Source organism: Lathyrus oleraceus, chromosome 7 (assembly GCF_024323335.1).
Source record: "Lathyrus oleraceus cultivar Zhongwan6 chromosome 7, CAAS_Psat_ZW6_1.0, whole genome shotgun sequence".
NCBI lineage: Eukaryota > Viridiplantae > Streptophyta > Magnoliopsida > Fabales > Fabaceae > Lathyrus > Lathyrus oleraceus.
In genome coordinates this window covers 482,486,200-482,509,681 of record NC_066585.1, presented here as the reverse complement: position 1 = coordinate 482,509,681, position 23,482 = coordinate 482,486,200, and the positions used below count along the sequence as shown (strand labels likewise).

The 23,482-nt window shown below is 37.9% G+C and overlaps 1 protein-coding gene across 1 annotated transcript; it reads right to left on the bottom strand.

Annotated features, from left to right (window-relative positions):
• Positions 1-2,148: 2,148 nt before the first annotated feature.
• LOC127104464 (uncharacterized) lies at positions 2,149-3,891 on the bottom strand. Its single transcript, XM_051041644.1, has one exon. The coding sequence runs from the start codon at positions 3,889-3,891 to the stop codon at positions 2,149-2,151; it is 1,743 nt and encodes a 580-aa protein (XP_050897601.1).
• Positions 3,892-23,482: the final 19,591 nt, after the last annotated feature.

The window sequence follows — 23,482 nt, the reverse complement described above, 5'->3', positions numbered from 1 at the left end:
TTTTCTTTTGACCCTTCTTTTAGTAAGTAGTACATTAGATAAACATACACGTTTTTCTCATCCCTTCAATCATGTTTGCACATATAAATTTTCACAAAAACAACAACCTTTGCAACAAATGTGAAAAGGGCTCCCTAGGAGTACCTAGGATGTTTTGGTTGCCTAATACCTTCCCATTGCATAACCAACCCCCTTACCCAGATCTCTGACATTTTTACTAGTTTTTGATTCAATAAAACTTTTAGGTTTTTGTTCGCTTTCTAACCATTCCTTTGGATAAATAGAAGTGCGGTGGCGACTCGACTTGTATGATTTACCTTGGATTTAGTCAATATCTCTAATGGTAACGAATACCCCGCTACAACATCATAACCTTTAGGCAAATTATTGGGATCGATTGGTGGGGCCAGGGTTCTTAACGTAACCAGATTCAGGTCAATCAGCCTGGGGAGTAATACAAAATAAGGCATTGGGATTGGCTCAATGACCCGGCCCGTCTGCCTTGGACGTTGTTGATAGTGCCTCTGCTGACCCGGATTACCTTATTGTTGTTGATTGTTGTACCTGGGTTGCTGTTGCGGATGATACTGCGGTTGTTGTTGCTGTTGAGGAACAGGTGTTGGAATAGTGAATGCGGCCACTTGATCTTGATAATAATTAAGGCGTCCTCTTCCCCTTCCTCTGCCGGCATACACAACGCTTGTCTCGCCTTCTCTTCTTCGCTGACCGTTACCAACAAACGGTTTCTTGGGACCTGATGAGCTGGAAGCACTATTGTCTTGAATTCGGCCCATCTTCAATAGACTCTCGATTCTTTCTCCCGCAATTACTATCTCTGCAAAGCTGATTGACGGGCAAGCAGCCAACCTCTCAATATAATTTCCTTGAAGAGTGTTCATGAACATGTCCGCCATCTCCCTTTTAGACATAGGGGGTTGGACGGACGCAACAATTTGTCTCCACCGCTGAGCATATTCTCTAAAGGTCTCCTTGGTAGTCTGAGACATTCCTTGCAACAAGGTCCGATTTGGAGCCATGTCCAAGTTGTATTGATATTGCTTGACAAAAGCCTCTGCCAAGTCTTTCCAGCTCTTGATGGTAGTACGAGACAAATGAGAATACCATTCACGAGAAGCTCCAGTTAGACTGTCTTCAAAATAGTACATCCACAACTTTTCATCTTCCGTGTGAGCTCCCAACCTTCCCAAATAAGATTGGAGATGAGTGCGTGGGCAAGAAGCCCCGTTGTATTTCTCAAAAGTAGGGGGTTTGAACTTGTGAGGAATCCTCACCCCCTGAACCAAACCAAGATTTGTGACATCAAAACCTAAGGAATTTTGAGACTCCAAAGATTTGAGCTTCTCAGCAAGCTCACCCATACGGCGAGTGGTCTCGTGGGCTTCGTCGTGCAAAGAGAATTGATCATACTGATAATCTTCAGTAACGGGGCACCCGTTAATACGAATTCCTTGATTCACATTGTACCTTCCGCCAATACCATTTCCAACATTCCCCGTGTTGCCAACATTACCCGGGTTTCCATCAGCATTCGCGTTACCCGCGTTACTAGTGTTCACAGGGTTATCAGCGTTCCCAGGGTTACCGGGGTTTCCCTCAGCATTTGGTATCTCCACCTCTGGATCGGGCCTTGGTTGCTCAACCAATTCCCTCAGCTTTTCCTGGACTTCTGCCATACCAGTCATCAAAGTCATGAACTGATCCATCCTTTCACGCATATCAACCAGCTCTTTCTGTACCTGGTCCATCGCTAGTTGCGGACGATTTTCCTTGGTCGGGTACCCGTGGACTCGTTTGGGACCAATAATGCATGAAACAGGGAACAAACATTAGACACTGCGGTGACACCTGCAAAACAGACAAGGGTTAATATGCATGGTATGCGATGTGCTGCTTATTCAATTTTAAGGCCCTTCTTCTCAATTCCGGTTTGACCTTCCAAAACAACGTGTGCAAATAACAATACCGAGGAGAGGTGATAAGAAGCTTTGGTCACAGACGAAATAACTAAAGAGAATGAAACATCCGAAAGGTTCCATAGTCAAAATACAAGCTGTGCGGAGAGCGACGAACAAAGAAATAAGAACCCATCAACAATCCTGATGGTGAACTCTACAAAAACAAAAGGAATCAAACATCTAGCCCAAACGAGTCTTCTCGAACTTCCTTAAGAAGCGCCTCTGTAACCGGGTCATTAGGGTGTTCTGTAAGGCCTTGAATCAACAAATTCCTCGTTTTGACCGCCTCTTCCAATTTCCTGTACTTGTCTTGTTCTTTTGTTCTCTTGACCCCTGCTCGAATCTTTAGTTCGACGATCTCTTGTTCAGCCAATCGAAGTGCTTCATGCTGCTCATTCTCCCTACTCTTCAACCGCTCATTTTCTGCTCTGATTTCTATCTCAACCTGTCTCCGGCGATCAGACAATTTTTCCCACCTTTGCTGGCGCTCCATAAGCCTATATTCAGCTCTTCCTAACTGCTCCTTAGCAACCTTGCAAGCTTTCTTCAGTATATCTTCACCTGAACAGACTTTACGGATATAATCAGCATCTTCAGCAATCCTCTCATTGCTTTGTCTTTGCAGCTCATTCAATCTTTGAACTTCTCTCTCAGCTTCTTTCTTAGCACACAAAGTTTTCCTGAGGCCTTCGCTCAGCTTCGCATTCAGCTTATCGGCTTTTCCCTTTTCTTGCTTCAAACTGTTGTACTCAACCATGCTGACATACTCAACAATAACCGGATCAGATGGTTCTCCCATGGACAAAGGTAGAAGAGTAATCCGAGCTCTTTCTCGCAACCAACTATCATACTGGGAAGAAGAGATGGTGTTACATTTTCCGTAGACAGTAGCACCTTTAGTCTGAATATTCCTCCAAGCTCCAACAACTTGCTTAACCAATTCTAGATTATCTTGCATTGGGAAGTAGAAATATTCCACCAGATCTTGATCCTTAGGAGTGTGAGTCAAGGCATACCCTAATTGTCTTCTCAAAAGAATCAGGTTATAGTTGATACAACCCTTCATACCCAACAATGGCACATTAGGGTATTTCCCACAGCTAACCACAAAATTGCCACCCTTGGTATTCTGATTACACCATCTGATGTCTTTAGCAGTCAAGACAACCAACCTTCTAGCCCAATTCCTGGCTTGATGCAGATTCAGAAAAGCATCGTCATTTGGCAAGTGCCCCACGAGCCACTTATGGAACAATGGAGCGCAACATCTGACCAATCTCCCTTGTCTCTTCTCATTCTTATTGTGCACCGAAAAATAGAAATCACCAAGAAGGGTGGGAACCGGGTTCTTTAGCAGAAAGATATGAATAACACTCATACTCACGAACTTCGGTTCATCGGCGAATAGTATAATACCATAGACACTCAATGCTAACAGAGCACACACATCCTCCCAATTGTCTTGAGCAACACACTCTTCGGCTTTGCCTACCATAAAATCCAGATGAAAACCAGACAGACCTCCCTTAGAAGAGAGATTTTCCTTCACAACAAACACTTCCAGATGAAGAGCCTTAGCAATATCCTTATGCTCTGGAGGAGGTATATCGGAGTTGAAAGGGACACAATGCTGTAGAGGAACACCCAAGATCATATCATACTCTTCCAATAAAGGAGCCAACTGGAAATCCTGAAAAGTGAAGCAACGCAACTGAGGGTCATAAAACTGCAAGCAAGTATGTATCAAAATCCTCTGAGAAGCATCCAAGTCTTCAACCATAGGCAAGATGTTGCCATAAGTATCCCAGAATAAACCCACATGGTCAGGAGTAATCAAAGCTTTTATCTGACGCAATGGGCCGATCTTAGTATCGAAGAAATGATAGGTCACATTACTCTTCCTGGGAGCCTCCATAATAAGCACATATCAGCCAAACCAAACCGAGAAAGGGAATACCCTGCAAATGAATAAGCATGAGATGTTGGATGCAAATATGCAGATAATGTTATGCAATGCAAAGGACATGTGACCGGTTCCGGCCAACTATACTGAACCACTGGCTGTTCTCTGTGAAGAAGTCCTCAAAAGTCGGCAGTCCAAGTATGCAGGTTTAAAGGTTCAGATCCACAAATAAAACCAGTGTCAGAAGTTCGAATCCAGGAAATAGAACTATGAGAATCAGGTACCAGGTATCAGATATCAGGGTATGATGAGGTCAAGGGTTCCTGCACACCTGTAGACAACCCACCCAGCTCACATGCGGAGGCTAAAGGGTAGAGACATTGATATCACGGACTCTCAGGACGAATAGTAATAATACGTCTACCGTTTCTGGTTTGGCATTACCACTATAAGAGGAGTGTCTCAGCCAAGTTCCCATGAAAGTAAGGTAAAGGTCATCCTAAAGGTCATCCAGACTTAACGGTTCTCCCAGATGGCTCTAGCACTGTAAGAGATCCACAGCACAGAATTCTCTAGAAAGATCCACATCTGAATTATGTTTTCATATTCCAACATCGGACCGAGACGGAACGTGAGGGCATGTGAAACCACGCTAATCCTAAGTGCACTTAGGCCTGTGTATTGGGCCTATCTCACATAGAACATCCCACTCCCACAAACAAACAAACCAACAGAGCCAACAGACACAGCGATGATATGTACACAAGTGCTGAAAAATAAACAACTGTACGAAAGAAATAAACACCCAACAAACAAGTAACCTACAAAAGCTAGGAGGGACTCGTTTAGGGAAACCGGGTCCCCAGCAGAGTCGCTAGCTGTCCCAGCCTAAAAAAATAGGAGTGCGAAAAAAACAACCGACGAAGAAGGAAAAGACAGAAGAGTCGCCACCGTGCGTTATTTATCCCAAAGGAGGGAAAGGAAACGCTCGAAGTAAACCCGGGAAAAGGAAAGGAAAAGGTAAGGTCTCGCAACCAAATCTTGGGTTTGGGAGTCGATTATGCGAAGGGAAGGTATTAGCACCCCTACGCATCTGTAGTACTCTACGGGATCCACTCTTGTTGGTCTTGTCTAAAGGGTGTGGGTGTATCTAACGTACTATTTACTAAAAGGGGGGTCAAAAGAAAATGACTCGCACGGATGTCGCATCCACTGCATACGTATCCCATATGAATATGAGAATCAGAGTCTTCGTAGCTCGGCTACCTATGGGTTAAGGGGATGTGTACTCGGTAAGACGTCGCGTCTTATGCCTACGTATCTCATTTGGGATGAGAATCAGAGCAAGTCGTAGTTCGGCCAACTACGGGTTAAGGGTTGTGTTTTTGGCGAACGCCGTTACTACGCAATCTACTGGATGCTCGACCTTTGGAGACTTACTCGCCTGTAGTAGAAGGAGTAAACGTGTTCTTAGGAGAAGAAAAATCAATGAGTTGGTTTTGTGTTTTTGGAAGGCTCATGCAAAAAGGCAGTCCTAGACGAAGGAACCACGCTACCTTAATTGTCATGCAAACGAGAGACTATCCTAAGCCTAGCAATCCTATGGGGAGACGATCACACCATACAAAACAAACATGCATAAATTAAACATGCCAACAAGGGGGCTCAAACACACATGGGTAGGGCTTTAGTCAAGAGGGGTCATATCAACCTCGACAGACAAGCCATGGGAGGGTAATCAAATGGGCTCTTAACCACTGACACTGAACGTCAGGGCGAGCAGATCAAAAGGGTAATGAGGATAAGACCTCATAGCTCTTAACCCTGGACAGGGCGAGCTCATGACAAGGCGTGAGGGTTCAGAAAGACGGAACCCTCTCCACTGACTGACCGAACAAAAGATCTTGGGCTTTTGTTCTGAAGCATCGACACGTAGTGTGATCTTAAAGAACGAAGCAATGAATAACGGGGGATTGACTACTAATACCTTTTATCCGTCAATTGCCTCTTCATGGAGGTCTTTAGCACTGGTGCCTCTTCTTGGAGGTCTTTAGGCACAAAAATAAACACACAAAGACATTGCCTCCTATCGAGGTCTTCCAGCTAAGAAAGCGGTAAAATGCGGGGAAAATAAAGGGAACAAGAGATTTACCGCACAGATAAAAATCCGAAGTAATAGCAACTAACGACATAAGAAACCCGAAGATCCCTCAAGCTAGCACCATCAAAGAAAGTGAGTCAGTACAGGTAATCGGAATAAACCTCCAGGTGGTATCCCACAAATAAAGTGGAATACCGAGCAAGCCATCTCTTCTAAAGTCATCTGAGCCCTCACAAAAACTCAACAAACAGGTTAGAGTAACAGGATGGAATCAAGAGAAAACAATACCATGACGAACACAAACAGATTAGAGCAGACCGAAAAAAACAACTGCTGTCGCGATCGCTGCTGCTTCGCCTAGCGAAAGCTTAGCGAAGCTTCGCTACGTGCTCGCCTAGCGAGCGCCTACGGGTTTTGGGTTCTTCATGGATAACAGCACGATCTCAGAAACCCCAAACCCCGTGGTTTCCATTTCAGAGATTAAGTGATTAAACATTTAAAGTATTGTTTTATACATTCATGCATATCTAAACCCGTGGACAAAACCTAACAATACCTCATACATTCAGAGAATTCAAATTGAAAGCATAGAGTAATGGGAATAAAGGCAAACCTGATTAGAGAGATCGATTAAAAATGAATGGCATGGCTGGGTTTGCAAAGCAATGTTAGGGTTTGCATGAGACGGAGGTGGAAAAGTGTGTGAGTCAGAGTGAACTTTTCAGAGCTGTCTGGAGGCTGCTCTGAATTCTGTTAGCTTTTCTCTTCTGCCAGGGTAAATAGGAATAGAATAGGGTTTGGCTCAATGGAATTCTGAATTTATAACCTGATTTTCGTGGCTTGGTGGGCTCAAATGAGGGCAACTCAAGCCCATGACTTTCTGTTATTTTCCTCAAAACGCGTGGGCTTCGCCTAGCGAAGGATCTGCTCGCTTAGCGAGCATGACAGTTCAGATTCGCTAGGCGAACCATTCTGCTCGCCCAGCGGGCACGGCAACTCATGAACAGACTTTTGCTCCTTCAAGATTAACGTTCCTAATGATGAATAGACCCCATTTGAACCTGTTGGAAGTAACTCAAGTCTTTCCCTTGTGTTGACTGATCACCCGGATAGAACCCACAAAGTGTCTTGGATGATGTTCAAGCTTCTTGGATCTGATTCTGGTTGACATGATGAAATGCAATATGAAATGTTAAATGACCTAAAAATGAATGCATGAATGAGGAGGGCAAATTTTGGGGTGTTACACCGTAGAACCTTTAACCCCTCTTGGCCTATTTATGACATGAGATAGACTTTTAAATTTTTCAATTATTGTGCATGCCATTATATACCAAACTTTGATTCAAATAAAAAACTATAAGTTCATTAGGTTCCAAGCTTTGAATACTACTAATATGGTCAAGTTATTAACCAAACATGTAGAAATCTTAATGATACGGTCAACATAAATTTTAGAAGTGTTCTTTTAGAAAGCATGGACAATGATCTTTTTTCCAATTTTCAATTTCATAAAGCCTTTCACTTGGACCATGTAAATTTATTTGATATGAACCAAAAGCAATTGGTGGTGTACGCTTTCTATTTAAAATGAACTTCATATCTAAATTTGAAATGTGAAATATTGTACGGTACACGAAAGAGTTAACAAATTAAAGTGATCAGCATCTAACAGGTAAAAAACTTTATTCATTCTTCTTTTATAAAAATTAACAAATTAAAGTGATTGCTTGATTTGTGTTTTTGAGATTTTTAGGGTTCTTTTTTCTTGATGTGTTAAAATAATCTATATGGGGTTTATTAAGTCAATTCATAACACTGTAATTTACAAATATAGTTATACACTGCAATAAGGTTTATTTAATTATTGTTGCTGCTAATTTCTAATACTGAAGTTACCGGTATTTGAAAACGGATTAAAGTTGATTAATTAAGTTTATTAATTTTTTCTCTTTTAATTTTTATGTTCTCTAAATTGATTTTTGGATCTGATATGATATTATAGGAAGAGTAAAGATGAATAATAGGAAAATTGATTCTTTTTTCAAAAGGAAAGCATGTGAAATTGAAAGAGAAGAGAGAGATGAAGAAATTATAATCTCGACATCCGAATCTGAAACAGTTCTTGAGAATCCAACAATTGAAGAGCATCATGGTTTTGAAAATTCTTTGGAACGCGATCCTGGAAAGCGTCCTCTGATTTGGCAATATCCACCAAATCAAGTGGATGCAATACGAAGAGCTTATCTAAAATGGGGTCCATATCAAATTCATTTAGAAAACTATCCTTTATCCGGTAACGAGGATCATCCGAGAAGGTTTCAACATACTTGGTTTAGCATATTTCCATCATGGTTAGAATATTCACTATCTAAAGATGCCGCATATTGCTTACCATGTTACCTTTTTAGCAAAAGACTAAGTGGACGTCCCGGATCACTCGTCTTTATTTCTATGAGTTTTAGAAATTGGAAGAAAGTTAGGAATGGAAAACATTGTTCCTTTCTTAAACACATAGGGAAGGATCCTTGCTCATCACACAACAATGCAATGAAAGCTTGTCAAGACTTGTTGAATCAAGATGGTCATATTAGAAATGTTATTCAAGTGCAAAGTTCAAGTCAAAGAATGAATAATCAGTTACGACTCAAGACTTCAATTGACATTGTTCGTTGGTTAACACTACAAGCTTGTGCTTTTAGGAGTCACGACGAAAGTAGCAAATCAAGAAATCAAGGTAACTTTCTTGAGTTATTGAAACTTTTAGCATCCTACAATGGTGAAGTTGCAAAAGTTGTGTTGGAAAATGCTCCACAAAATTGTAAGTATACTTCACATCAAATTAAAAAAGAGCTCTTGCAAATTCTTTCTAGTAGGGTGAAAAAGAGTATTCGTGAGGAAATTGGTGATTCCAAATTTTGTATCTTTGTTGATGAAGCTCGTGATGAGTCAAAAAAAGGAACAAGTGGCTCTTGTATTAAGATTTGTTGATAAAGTTGGTTTAATACAAGATAGATTTTTTGATGTCGCCCATGTTAAAGACACCAAATCTTTAACTCTTAAGGAAGCAATACGTGATATACTTTCTTGACATAGCCAAGGGTATGATGGTGCTAGAAATATGAGAGAAGAATGGAATGGTTTACAATCCCTCTTTATGAAGGATTGTCCTTATGCATACTATGTTCATTGTTTTTCTCATCGATTGCAACTTGCATTAGTTACATCATCAAGAGAAGTCAAACCTGTTCATAAATTTTTTGAGAAGCTAATCTTTATTGTGAATGTTGTTTGTTCTTCTACAAAGCGTCATGATGAGTTACAAGCTGCCCAATTAGAAGAAATTGTTTATTTGTTAGAGATTGATGAGATTGTAGCTGGTAAAGGTGCAAATCAAGTTGGTACATTGAAACGAGCTGGAGATACTCGTTGGGGATCACATTACGATTCAATTTCTAGCTTGACAAACATGTATGAAGCAACTTGTTTAGTTTTAAAAAAATTTGCAAAAGATAGAGGGAGTTATGCTACACGTGGGGATGCAGATAGTTGTTGCAATTACTTGAAGGCATTTGATTTTATATTTATTTTTCACTTGATGAAAGAAATCATGGGAATAACAGATATGCTTTGTCAAGCCTTACAAAAAAAAAGATGTAGTTAATGCTATGAACTTGGTTCATTCAACAAAACATCTTATTCAAGGTTTGAGAGAAAATGGTTGGGATATATTGTTTACTAAAGTGGTATCTTTTTGTGAAAAGCATGGTATTGAGATTCCTGATCTTAATGATGTTCATTCAACAACAAGATTTGGACGCTCTCGTCTTGAAGAGAATCAAGTCACAATTCAACATTACTTTAAAGTTGAAATCTTTTTCACTACCATTGACAAACAATTATAAGAGTTGAATAGCAGATTCAGTGAGCATGCAATGGATTTGTTAACTCTTTCTTGTTCTTTATCTCCTAAGGACGGATATAAAGCTTTTAGCATTGATACTATTTGTTCTTTAGTTGAAAAATATTATATTATGGATTTTAGTGATCAAGAGAAGAATAATTTGCAATTTCAACACCAACATTTTCTATTTGTTGCTCGTCAAGCATCAAACTTGAATAATTTATCAACTATTCAAGAACTATGTTCATGTTTGGTTGCATCTGGACAGGCTGAAACTTACTTCTTGATTGATAGACTACTTCGTCTTATCATGACTCTTCCCGTTTCTACAGCCACAACTGAGAGGTCTTTTTCAGCAATGAAAATTATTAAGACTAAGTTGAGAAACAAGATGGATGATGGGTTTCTTGGAGATAGCATGACAGTATATATTGAAAGGGAGATTAGTGCAAGCATTAGTTCGGAGTCAATTATTAACGATTTCAAGTCACTCGGAACGCGTAAAGCATTACTTTAAGGTATTTTTAAGTCATGTAATTTAAATTTTTAGTAATTAACTTTGTATTTATTTTACCTTTAATGTTTTATTTAAAATACTATTTACATTTTATTTATAATCTTTATTTTACGTTAGCGGCTATCCCAAATTTTTTTATCTGACTCCGCCACTGATTGTACCTTGTTCATCTGTGCAAATGGTGCAGGTTTTTTTTATAGTACATATGCCCTATATGCTTCATTGGAGAAGAAATTATTCGCTGCTCGACTTCGGCAGTGGCACCCCTGATCTCAGTTATGATCTATAGGTAGAAGATTGATCAGTTATTATGATTTAGTTGAAATAAATATGCTGCCAATAGTTTATAATTTCTATTCTTTGTGTTTATTTTTAAAATAAATTTTATTGTACATATTAGAAGAGAGATGAGTAAAATACATTGTCTCATAAAAACACATTGTTACCATTTAAACAGCTTACACATTGGTTTTAAAATGCAGAGATGGTTGGAATAGTCAAAGATATCATTATCTCTGTTCTCATAGAGTATCCACAATAGGGCCTATGCATTATGGCTGCAATTTCAAAATCTACCGTTCCTTCAATGCGCGAAGGAGCAGCCATACAAGGTGCACAAAATGGTTTCAACTCAGGAAACATCTTAACTACAAGTAAGGTAGAGACTTGTTGTTTATGTGCATGGCGTGGTACGTCATTTTTTCTTTCCTGCATAATTTAAAATGAGTAAGCATCATAACCCATAATACCATATTAGAATATTGTTATTGTTTATTCATATCAAGTTATTTGGTTAAGAACTTGGGATACTCGGCAGGTCTAAGAACTCATCTTTGGTAGAATTTAACAAATCGGAAATATGTTGGAAATCTTAGAATGATGAACATTTAGGATGGGAATTGAAATGATTTATTAATATTAAATGGACAATAAATAAACACATGTAAGAACTAGGACCTGGATCCTCTCCCGTTTGTGTCTCCTGCTCATCATTCTCCTACAATCCAAACCCTTAAATTGATCTTATGATAGGAGAGAGAAAAATGATAGAAGAAAGAGTAATCATTAAATTTAAATCCAAGGGTCTGATATCACACAGGAGAGATGGCAGCAGCAAAAATGCAGGAGAGGATCTTTTTCCGTAAGAACTAATATGAAAGTAAATTTGAAAGGATTCATTTTAGTCTCACATAAGAGGAGGGAACACAAATATGACGGGTGTACATATATTTTAACTTGATCAAATGGGTTGGACACACCACCAAACCAAGCTAAAACAGTGAGCAATGGGTCTAAAGTTTTCAACTTCCTTCCACGCTTTTCGTTCCATTCAGTTGACTCTTTTGTCTATAAATAGAATTCATCAACTCATTTGCAATTCACTCTAGATTCCCGAACATTTCAGAATCTGTCTTCTCCCTCTTATTCTCTTCACCTTCGTATATTATTTCTATTCTATTTTTTTCCGAGTGTCTTTTTACACCTTTTACGATTGAATTATTTTTAGATACTGAAGTGGTTTCAACACCATCTGAAAGTGTATTTTTTTGAACGATTCATTACCGTACAAGTGATAATCATAAATTTGAACTGACTGTTTTATCCTGGAGACATCGTCGAAACTCAACTACATCATAATTATTGGCGGTACGACGAAACGTCTTAAAAAATGATTTAGTACACGACTCGTCCTGATAATTTTATTTATAGCAAATTTTTTTAAAACCGAATATCCTTAAAGCCGATTTTAACCAACTTCTATCCAAATATCCTTAAAGCCCTGTAAGGAAGCCATATATTCACACATTTGCTATAATTCCTCTTACAAAAGATCACTTTTGGATTCATTAGCATTGTGGGAGGTTTTATTTCTAATTACTCCAAGGGAAAATGATATGTTTTTCTCTTAATGCATATCAAAGATTAAATTATTTCCTTCTCAATATTGGGTTCTATTTAAATTCTCAATTCTTATATTTATAACTTTTGAAAAAACTAATTGTTTGTCCTATATTGAAAAGGTTGATTTGACAGCTTATGTCGAGAGAAGCACGAGTTTTGTTTTTATGTTGTTATTGATGAGAAACGTTGGTGTAAGACCATAATTTTGACCCTAAGATCCCTCATGGAATCATATCATTTGCTCAATGCATTGCCTCAAGGATCATATCATGTGTGGCTCCTTAACCCTAGGGGTGAGACTTGTGTGAGTGGTTTGAGACCACCAAGCATGCTTGTATTATATATTATTGATTTTCTTATTTGTTTACTAACCAAAAGCACAAAAATATGTCACTAACTCTTTTTGGTTTGAAGCTCAAGTGATCATGTGCTCCCATGCTCCTAGGGGGCTCCTAAGCTCAATGAAGGGGCTATATGAGGATGAGAAAGCATGACAATGGTCCACAAAGTTCCTAATCATCATATATGTCTCCCAAGTATCTCAATTTTCCAATTTGATCAAGATAACCCAAAGGGCTTGAGGATTGTTTCCCAAGGAAACCCTAATTCAATTGTGCTTCAACTGTGTCTTGCTCATGAAGCAACCTCAACCTATGATCAAATTTAATCAAGGGAAGTTCTTTCATTAATTATTTTATGCATATGTGAGCCTATGTGAGGTTCATCAGTCATTCATTCATCAAGATTTGAAGTTTGGCCTTGAGAAGTTGACCAGTCAAGTCATTTGACTAAACTGAAGATCACTGAGATACAATTTTTGATGTGTTTGTCAAATGAAGATGACCCCAAGAGAAAAAATGTTATTAAGAACCATATATAAAACTTTAATGTTCATCAAAAATATATTTGAAACTTTTAAGATCATCATTAATTTCAAAACATTATAGGTCATTTTGACTGAAACCCTAATTTTGGGTCAACTTCCCAAGGACCTAACTTCCTGAATTTTTATGATTTTGAGGTGATACTAATTGAATTTGAAATTTTAAGATGTCTACTTCAAATGTAATGTTGGACAAAATTTCATAATCCTAAAAGAAACACATGTGATAATACAAAATATTATACGTCACTTTGGACCTAAGTCATTGAATTTGAAAAATGCCCAACTTCAAGTGCCCATAACTTTCTCATGAAAAATCCAAATGATGCACAATTTAAGTCTACATTGATCATCTTGAAAAGATCTAAAACTTTTTCGTTAGAGGTTTTTCCATTTGAGGCTTGCATCACTAAAACAGAAGGGCTTGAAGATGCTTCCTTTTGGTAAAATGTTTCAAAGGGGAACTAGACATGTTTTGTACCCAAACCTTCACAGCCAGTTTTCATAAATTTCCAATTTCCAAATGAATTTTTGCCTAACATGACTTTTGTTCCTTAATGCAAGGGATTTCCAACAATTACTCATATTAAATTTTTGGACTTTCCATGTGGGAGTTTCGAAGAGCTTCATGTTTATGTTCATTTTTGCATTTCACATTATAACTTGGTGTGCAAGCTTGTGCAGTCCCTTGTACACATCCAATTCACTTCTATTTGATCTCAACATGGATTTCCATTCATTCTTGGGCCTCACATGCGCCTGTACAGGCCCATGCAAGGATGATTCAAACTTCATGCACATGAGGGAAGCATTGCCTTGCATCACATTTCAGCTATAAATAAGAGTGCATTCTCATTCAAATGGTAACCAAGTGGAGATCTGAATTGCTGCTGAATTGAAAACCAAACTCTCACTAAAGGAATTTTCATTTTTCATTCTCTTTTTCAAGCTTGAATTTCAACATCATTAGTTGATTTTCAAAGCTCAATTCATTAACCTAGCATCACCATCACACTTCCAGAGCAAAAGTAGATCAAGAGCTTGGAGAACTCGTGTTGTTTGAAGCTGCATTTCAGAGGTAGAACACCAAACTTTCTTGATCTAGATCTTGTAATATAATGTGAATTTCTTTGGTTTGTTTGGTTTTCTGAAGTCCTCATGCATGAGGCAGGCCAGTGGTGGTCTTAATTTTGCAAATCGAGCCATTTCAGTTCATGCACCATGATCTTCAAGCTCATGTTTCTCTCTAAATAGGAACTGTGAGGATGATCCATGGTTACAGGGGTGATGTACATCACCTCAACTTCATTTTGATACCTTCATTTTTCATTTTCATTGAGGTTTGTTTTCCTGCGCGTGGTGGCCGGATCTAGTTAGATCGCCGGAGAAGATGGTGGTTTCTACCACCATCCCCACGTGGTAGCTTCAGGGCCATTGGATCATGCCTGAACGTTTTAATCTTGGCCCTTAGAACCACATGATCATTGCCACGTCAATTAATGAAGTGATCCTGTGGCTATTCATTTTTGTTATTTTTCTTATTTTCTATTAATTCCATTTAATTCCAATTATTTCAAAAATTCATAAATATGTTATTTGAAGTCACAAAAATATGAGACCAATGCCAAAACTTTTCTTGAAAAATCTAGTTTCATATTTTGATTTCTAATTATTTTTGTAACTTCATTTGATATTTTTTGTGAATTATTTGGTTTTTTATAGTTTTAATTCATTTTTAATTACTTTATGATATTTGAAAAATCCAAAAATATTTTCCTAACACCTATGGATCATGATAAGTCAATGAAAAATAGTCTCATCAATTTTTTATTTGGTTTGAGATTTATTTGAGATTTTAATTCAAATTGTGTTATTTTTCATTGTTTTTTAATTGTTTTTAAATAGTTTCTGATTTCAAAAATTATTGAGAAAATTTGTCAAAGTTTGTTTGACCATGTTAGACCTATGAGAATTTAATTGGACTTGTTGAAGTTGATTTGAATTGAATTTGAGGTTTGACCATATTTTGTTTATTTTATTTTGCATTTAATTTTAATTCAAAAAAATACCAAAAAAATATGTTTGACTTGTTGACTTGTAATCTTCATTCCTCTTCTGTTTAGCATTGATTGATGATGATTTGGTTCACTTTTGACCAATTGAGCTTGACACTTGAATTCTCTTTCCATCCATTTCATCTTCATCCTATTCTTTTTCTAATTTGGCCAATGAGTTAATGTCTTATGGTTGGTCTTGACAAATGAGAAGTTTAACCTTCTTTGATCCAAACCAAACTCAATGTGATCCAAGATCAAGTGGGTTGTTTTGTGTCCAAGATAGGTTGCTTCTTGGTCAAGCAAAAAACCTAAAGTCCATACAAGGCCCTTCCCCTTTTGTTTTGGCATGGCAAGTTTTTGGAGCTTGACTTACTAGTCATGACCTATAACTTGTGTTTATTTGCCTATAGTTTTATTGACCGGCCTCAGATAGGTGTGACTACTACATTAGTCCACTTACGATTGCTTAACATAGCGCTAAATTGTCATGACCTATAACTTATGTCATTTTTCTTTTTGCTAATTTGAGCTCATTATTGTATATAAGCATATTGTTGTCTTGTGATTGTTTTGTTTTTGCTTTGTGTGAACCTAATGCAAAAAGGAGAAAGGACTTAGAATTAGGACATACCTATGCTTAAAGGAGTTCAAGAGCAACTAGGTCTCATGCCTTTAGAATGCTAAACTTGTTGAAGAGCAACTAGGCCTCATGCCTTTAGAATGCTAAATTTCAAAGTTGACTTCAAAGGACTTCCTTTCCAAAACTTACTCTTTGTCCATTCCTTTTATTATGTTATGAACTTTTTGATGTTTGCTCTTGTGTGATAGGGATTCCATCTTGAGATAGTAAAGAGGATCATTGTCATGAATAGCCAAGTTAAGAGAGACAAGCCAAATGGATATCCTAGGAGCTTGAATCTAATTTGTGCGATTGCTTGTTTGTTTGCTAAGTCCAAAGGAAAGGAGCATCTTGAATCATCTCTATGATTTCAAGAAAAGGAACTCCAAGGGTTTTATCTTCTCTCTTATCTTTGTATGCTTTAGGACTAGCCCTTCTCTTCTTCTCTCCACTCTAACCCAAGTCAAAATCTTTTCTTGCAAACTTTGACATTGCTTTCAAATTAGAAACCTATGCCTTATGCCTTTGACTTTTCAAAACTCTTTTAATCAATACTAATTGTGAATAAATCTTAAACCAACTTTGACTTCATTTTGTAAATAAATATAACTTGTAAATATAACTCATTTCAAGTTGTTTTGTGGTTCCAATGGCCACCTTTGTTAAAACTTTTCATAAACATTAGTCATAGGTTTGAGTTATCATAGTGGTTGATGTAAATCTCACCTCATCCTTAGTGATTGGATTATAATCCTTCCATACTTATTATAGGGTTAACCCCTCACTAGTATGTTGAAGCTCTCCTCACATGGTGGATTGTTGGTTTAGGTTGAGTTTTCTCCCTTTGATAACAAAAGACCTTAAGGCTTTTGATCAAATCAATTCACCAATCTTTGTGATTTCTACCCCGAACTACGAGGTTTTGATCCTCCTTTGTGATGGTACGTAGGCAATGGGTTCATCCGTTCAAACAACAAACTTGTAAATATAATCTATTCTCTTCTCATCCCCTCAATCTTTTGCACATATTTTCACAAATATCAACCTATAACACATATTTGCAAAAAGGGTTCCCTTAGAGTACTAAGGATGTTTTGGATGCGTAAAACCTTCCCATTTCATAACCAACCCCCTTACCCAGATCTCTGACATTTTTATTAGTTTTTGATTTGATAAAACTTCTTACTTGGATTTTGTTCGCTTTTTAGCCTTTCCTTTGGACAAATAAAAGTGCGGTGGCGACTCGAATTGTATGTTTACTTTTGGTTTAGTCAATAAACCTAAAGGTAACGAAAACCCCGCTATAGAAAAGTGGCGACTCTACTGGGGAACCCTTCCTAGTGGGTTTATCCTACTTTTTGCTTATATGTGTTGTATGTTTATATTTATTTGTGACATATTTTTTGTGCAAATTTGGGATGACTGTATTGTTTGTAATGTATGAATTTCTTGATATATATCAATTGCTTGTATGCTTGGTGGTTTCTTGTGAGATGAGTTTTATACACGAGCTCGAGTGTACTTATGATAGGAGAATGGCATAGTCTTGTTGACTTGTGTGGAGTTATTCCTTAGCAAGTTGACTTGCAAGCCCATTCACTTGGTGGAGGTCTTGTTGGGATCAATAATGTCACACGAGTAGTCGTGGTTAGGCATTACTCTTTCCAATATAAACCTTAGAAGCCAAGGACCTTAGATACCTAGCCCATCTTGGCCTATTTTAGGAAGTAGTGCGAAGGTCGTTCAAGTGTAAGATTTGATACGATTGTTACGCGATACTACACTCATAAGAGTCCCTATTGAGAATATTTTTGGAATACGAGTAGTCGTTTTATCCGATAATATCCGAAAGATGAGATGATAACTATGGGGACCTCTTTTAGAACATGATCGTCAGGTTTAACCATAGTACACTCCCTTTGGGTGGTTCTTAACCGAGACTCCATGCTCGTGACTCACAACAAACCCTTGATTCGCGGTTGATTTGTTCTCGTATATACTCAATATCAATGGAACTTGGGTGTTGATAAGGTGTAAACCATAATCCACAAAAATGGATGATTGATATTGATGATGACTTGAGCCATCCCGTGACCTTTGTGTCGTGTGACTTGCTTGATCCTTGAGTGTGATTGTTGCATCCATGCATTCATGCATTCATATGCATCCATATCATCAACAATAAGATTTTCAAGGAACTTAAGAGGTCTATTTGCAAATTTTCAGACATGGATAAACAAAGAAGGAATACGAAGAAGTACAGTTTCAGACAACCCGACTTGAAAGAGTTAAGGAGTTTGACATCTTATGTATTAGAGCCTTTGGAGTTCAAAGCTCGCCATGGGAAGCTTCTATCTATTCTTTCTACCAAAGTGGATGAAGGTCTGATGAGTGTGTTGGTGCAGTTCTACGATCCTCTGTAGCGGTGCTTCACTTTTCCGGATTTCCAGCTTTTACCTACACTAGAGGAGTATGCCTATCATGTGGGTATACCTATCCTGGATCAGTTGTCGTTCAATGGTTTGGAGAAGTTTCCGTCTTCTCAAGAGATTGCTGACATGTTTCACATAGATGTATCTGGCATTGTTGCTCATATGACTACCAAAGGTGGAATTCAAGGTCTCCCATCTGATTGTCTCATCACCCAAGCTACTTTGTTTGGGAAGGCCATGAGTGAGGACGCCTTTGAAGCCATGTTTGTACTACTCATTTATGGGCTGGTGTTATTTCCCAACATCGACAATTTTGTGGATGTGAATGCTATTAGGATTTTCTCTTCTCTTAATCTCGTTCCGACTCTGTTGGGTGACACTTATTTCTCTTTGCATATGAGGAATGAAAAGGGTGGTGGTTCCATTGTGTGCTATATGCCTCTATTATACAAGTGGTTTATTTCGCACTTTCCTCAGACGCTCGCCTTCAAGGAGAACAAGGGATGTGTACGGTGGTCTACGAGACTTATGTCTCTCACTAATGATGATATCTTTTGGTATAACCGTGTTTATGATGGTGTTCAAATTATTGACTCTTGTGGTGAATTCTCCAATGTTCCTCTTCTTGGTACATATGGTGGAATTAACTACAATCCTGCTTTAGCTAGCCGTCAACTTGGGTTCCCCTTAAAGGATAAACCTAACAACATTTCGTTGGAAGGCTTGTTCTTTCAAGAGAGTAAAGATCCCTATAACTTGAAAGATAGGATGATCCGCGCCTGGCGCAAAGTTCATAGGAAGGGAATGAATGAGCTTGATCCGAAGAATTGTATTGCTTTGGAGCCCTACACCGCTTGGGTGGGGAAGAGAGCTCTTGAGTACCGCATGCCACATGATTATCCGAGACCTATCCCTATGGTTGTGGTTATGCATTCAACCCTCCCTAACCAAGGAGTAGAGGAGTTGAGAGATGAAAATTGTTCGCGTGCTTGGGTTCGTGAGCATGAGGAGCTTCTTCAGCAGCTCAAAGATAAGATGCAGTGATAGAGTTTCTAGAGCATCAGGTTATTGATGAGCATGATGATGTGGTTACTTCTCTTCTTCCTAACTCATCTAGGTTTTGGAAGAGGAAGTATGATCAGCTCGCCAAGGAGAAGGCCAATATGGAAGCAGCTTATGAGAGAGAGGTGAAGAGGCTTCGTGCAGCTTATCTTCCAATCTCGAGAGCTTTGGACGATTGTTACTAGGGCTCCATAGGATGTTCATTCTCTTTTTCTCTTGTATTGTATTTGGTTACCAAGACTGTACTACTTCTCTGGTGTAATTTTTTTTCCAAATATTATTACTTTGAGTATTCCATATATATGTCTTAAAAGATTCAATATTTTCAAATATTTGCAAATAGATCTCTATAAAGTTCCTCAAATAAAAATACACCATATGCACAAACATTGCATGCATCATATGCATCAACAGGTTTTTTTCTGAGCTCTTGATCAGTGGTCTAACTCTTTGCTCTTCATTTATTTTGAAGACAAGCTGACGTACCAGTATAATACTGTCGCTACCGGGATTTCACGGTAACGAAACCGGGACTAAAGAGATGCCAAAGAAAGGCAAAGTAAGAAGAGTCGCCACCGAATTTTATTTAGTTTACCTCTATTATAGAGGAGAGGGGAAATAGTCGATAAAAACCTCGAAAAAGAGACGCGCGCAGGAAGCGCTAAAAAAGAATAAGGAATCGGTCTCACAACCGAGATTTGGGTTCGGAAGCCGGTTACGTAAGGGGAAGGTATTAGCACCCCTTACGTCCATGGTACTCCATGGGAACCATTTGGGTTGTTTTACATACATGGGATTTATCTATTATCGTTTTATTTTCAAAAGAATGTGTGAAAAGAAGGGGGTGTTTTTGTTATTATAGTGCTCGCCAAGGATTGGGGCCCTTGTGCCTACGTATCACTCATTCGGGAATGAGGAATCAGAGCTCCGTAGTTCGGAGTAGAAAATGTTTGTGTGTTGGTTGATTTTACCTTTGAGAAAAGGGTTTTCAGGATGATGCCCTAAGGCACAAAAATGAGTTTGATGAGTTGTATTGTTTTTACCTTGAATACGGGTTTTTATGAAAGAATATTTGTGATTATATTATACTAAAGTCTATGGGTGGAGGTGATTATTCTAGACAACAAACCAAGCGTCTTGCGTCCAAAATAATCAGAGTAAGGGTAGAAATGCTCAATTCTCACTCATTCTCCACCACTTAAGGCTCGTGGCGCACAATAACAATTGTAATTATTAAGTGTTTTGAATTTGATTATGAAAATGCCGCTTGACGTTGAATCAAGGGTTTGTTTTATTTTGATTATGAAATTTGGCATATGCAACATGAATGCAAAGTAACCAACAAGAAATTAAAGAGTCTCATTGTAAGGTAGCCCAAGAGAAAGCCTTTTGTGTGCAAAAGTGACCTAAGCTAAACAAAGGATAATGGTATTACAAACATGTCCCCCTAAGATGGTGCCATGATGTCATTCTTATAACATGCATGTAAGTTACAAATGAAAATCCAAGTGCTTACAAAGTATCACAAACAGTAATGAAAAAGCCTCCAAGAAAAGGTCCTAAGATGAAATCCTCTAAGTCCAAGTTGATTAAGAGTGGAGTGAATATTTTTGGTCTTTATCATTTTATCATGTTTTTGTTGTTTTTAATGTATGATGATAATAACATAAACAACAAGTAAATAAACATGAATTATGAGTTTGTACAATGATGATGATAATGAGTACTTGAATGTAAATTACAAGGTAATGACATAAAAGTAAGTCACAAGATAAAGAATAACAATATCACAATAATAATGGTTAGTGAATGTAAATGGCACATTAAGGGATAGCTTATCATTGATGCAAAGTATTGAAGATGATTGAAAAATCAACTAACAATAGATTTGTAACAAAGAAGGTTATGCAACCCTAAGTCCATGGTTAGTGAGCAATAAAATAAATTACAAGGAATTAAAGTGCAATAATATAAACGTTAGAAGTTAGTAATTAATGGTTAGTGGTTAGTAGAATAACAATAAGAAAATAGAATAACAAGTTAATGTAAAGAGAATGGTTTCATCTATGTATCAAATGACCCAAACATGGTTGAAATAGAGGCAACCTATCAATACCTCAAAGTATCATGAAGGATCTATTGATCAATCATTAATAGGTTTGAAACATTGAAGGTTTTATCAACTCTAAACAACCATAGCCATGATTTAATAGATCTCATCAACCAATAAATATAAATGATAACAAGAAACAAAGTTTGATTGAAAATGGTGGATAAAAAGTAGTAAGAGCAAAAAAAATCCCCAAAAGGGTGTAAACCCAACAAAAACCATTTGTCTCAAAGTTGACTCAAATCTCTCTCAAAACACAAACCAAGAGTAAAAACCCATTTCCAAACACAAAATAAAACCAAAAAATGTCAAAGAATTTGAGTCCAAAATATTACCAAGATTGTGGTGTCAAAACTAGGTTGTTGTTGTGTTTGGGTTTGAGAATGAAGCAAAAAGCTTGGAAGAGGGTGGCTATGATTGTTATGGTAGAAAAATGGAAGGGAAGGAAGTTGTATGTTTATGTGGTGGTGGTGAATGATTATGTAAGTGAAGGTCACAAGCTTACTACTGTTTTTGTTGTGTGGAGATTATGGATTTTTACATGGTGGTTGGGTGGTTCAAAGAAGAAAAGAGGGTTTGGGTAAGTTAGGGTTTAGGTTGAAAAGAGGGAGCTTGAATGTGATTTGGACAGAGGTTTTGTGGCTTTCAAGCTTGAAAAATGAGTGGGGATAGTGCTCTATTTATAGGGGAAGCAAAGGGGTTGAAGTGGGTGAACTAAAGGGTCTTCTGTGTAAAAAACAAAGATATTTCTGCTGTCTGCACAGGTGTAATCGGTTACCCTGATTAGGGTAATCAGTTACACAGTCCGAAAATGGCCAAAAAATTAGTTTTTGGTCTGGGTAATCAGTTACCTTGATTAGGGTAACCGGTTACCCAATTTTTTTTATAATGAATGTATGCATGTGCAGTAGGGTCATGGATCAGATGAAAATTGTATCGGGGTAGGGTGAATTTTGGGGTATGATAGCTGCCCCTATTTAATCTTCTTGAACCTGAATGTTTAGATAACAACGACTTCCATACATCCAAGGTAAGAGAGGATTAAATAAATAAAAATATCCAAAAATTCGCCCTACTGGGAATGAATGAATGTGATATGAGGTGATGGGTATTTGTGAAGGTTGTTCATGGGATGGAAAATAAATTTGATATGAAATTATCTGTTGAGGATAGTTTATGGTATTATGTGGGGAGGACATGGTTCAGCTGTATGATGGTTATGTCATGATGTGTATGATATCCAATGTATGTTATGGTGTGTAACATAAATATCTCTTCAAATTGAAAAACAAAGAGAAAAGCTTCATGACAAAAGGTCAAGAAGAAAGATGAGAGGGAATATGACTTCATTGGGGATAAGTTTCTTATGTAAAAGATAGTGAAAATCCCTAGCAACGGCTGGGAAGATTTTAGTTCAGTGATGCTTCCTAGCAATAGCTGGAATACCTGAAATCTAAAGATAAATCCCTAGTAACGACTAGGGAGGTTTTAGTTCAGTGACGCTTCCTAGAAATGGCTGGAATACCTGAAATCTAAAGATACAGATCCCTAGCAATGACTAGGGAGGTTTTAGTTCAGTGACGCTTCCTAGCAATAGCTGGAATACCTGAAATCTAAAGGTGTATACCCCTAGCAACAGTTGGGGAAATTTTAGTTCAATGACGCTTCATAGCAATGGCTGGAATACCTGAAATCTAAAGATGTAAATCCCTAGCAACGATTGGGGAGGTTTTAGTTCAGTGACGCTTCCTAACAATGGCTGGAATACCTGAAATCTAAAGGTGTAAGTCCCTAGCAACGGTTGGGGAGATTTGAATTTTGAAAGTGTCAATCCCTAGCAATAGCTGGGAAGGTTTGAATTTGAAAATGTAAATCCCAAGCAACGACTGAGAAGGTTTGTTTTTTGAAAGTGTCAATCCCTAGCAACGGCTCAGAAGGTTTGATTTTTGAAAGTGTGCAAAAGGCACAGGAGTACTTGCAAAAGGCAGGTGAATAGATATGGTGGTTATCATACAT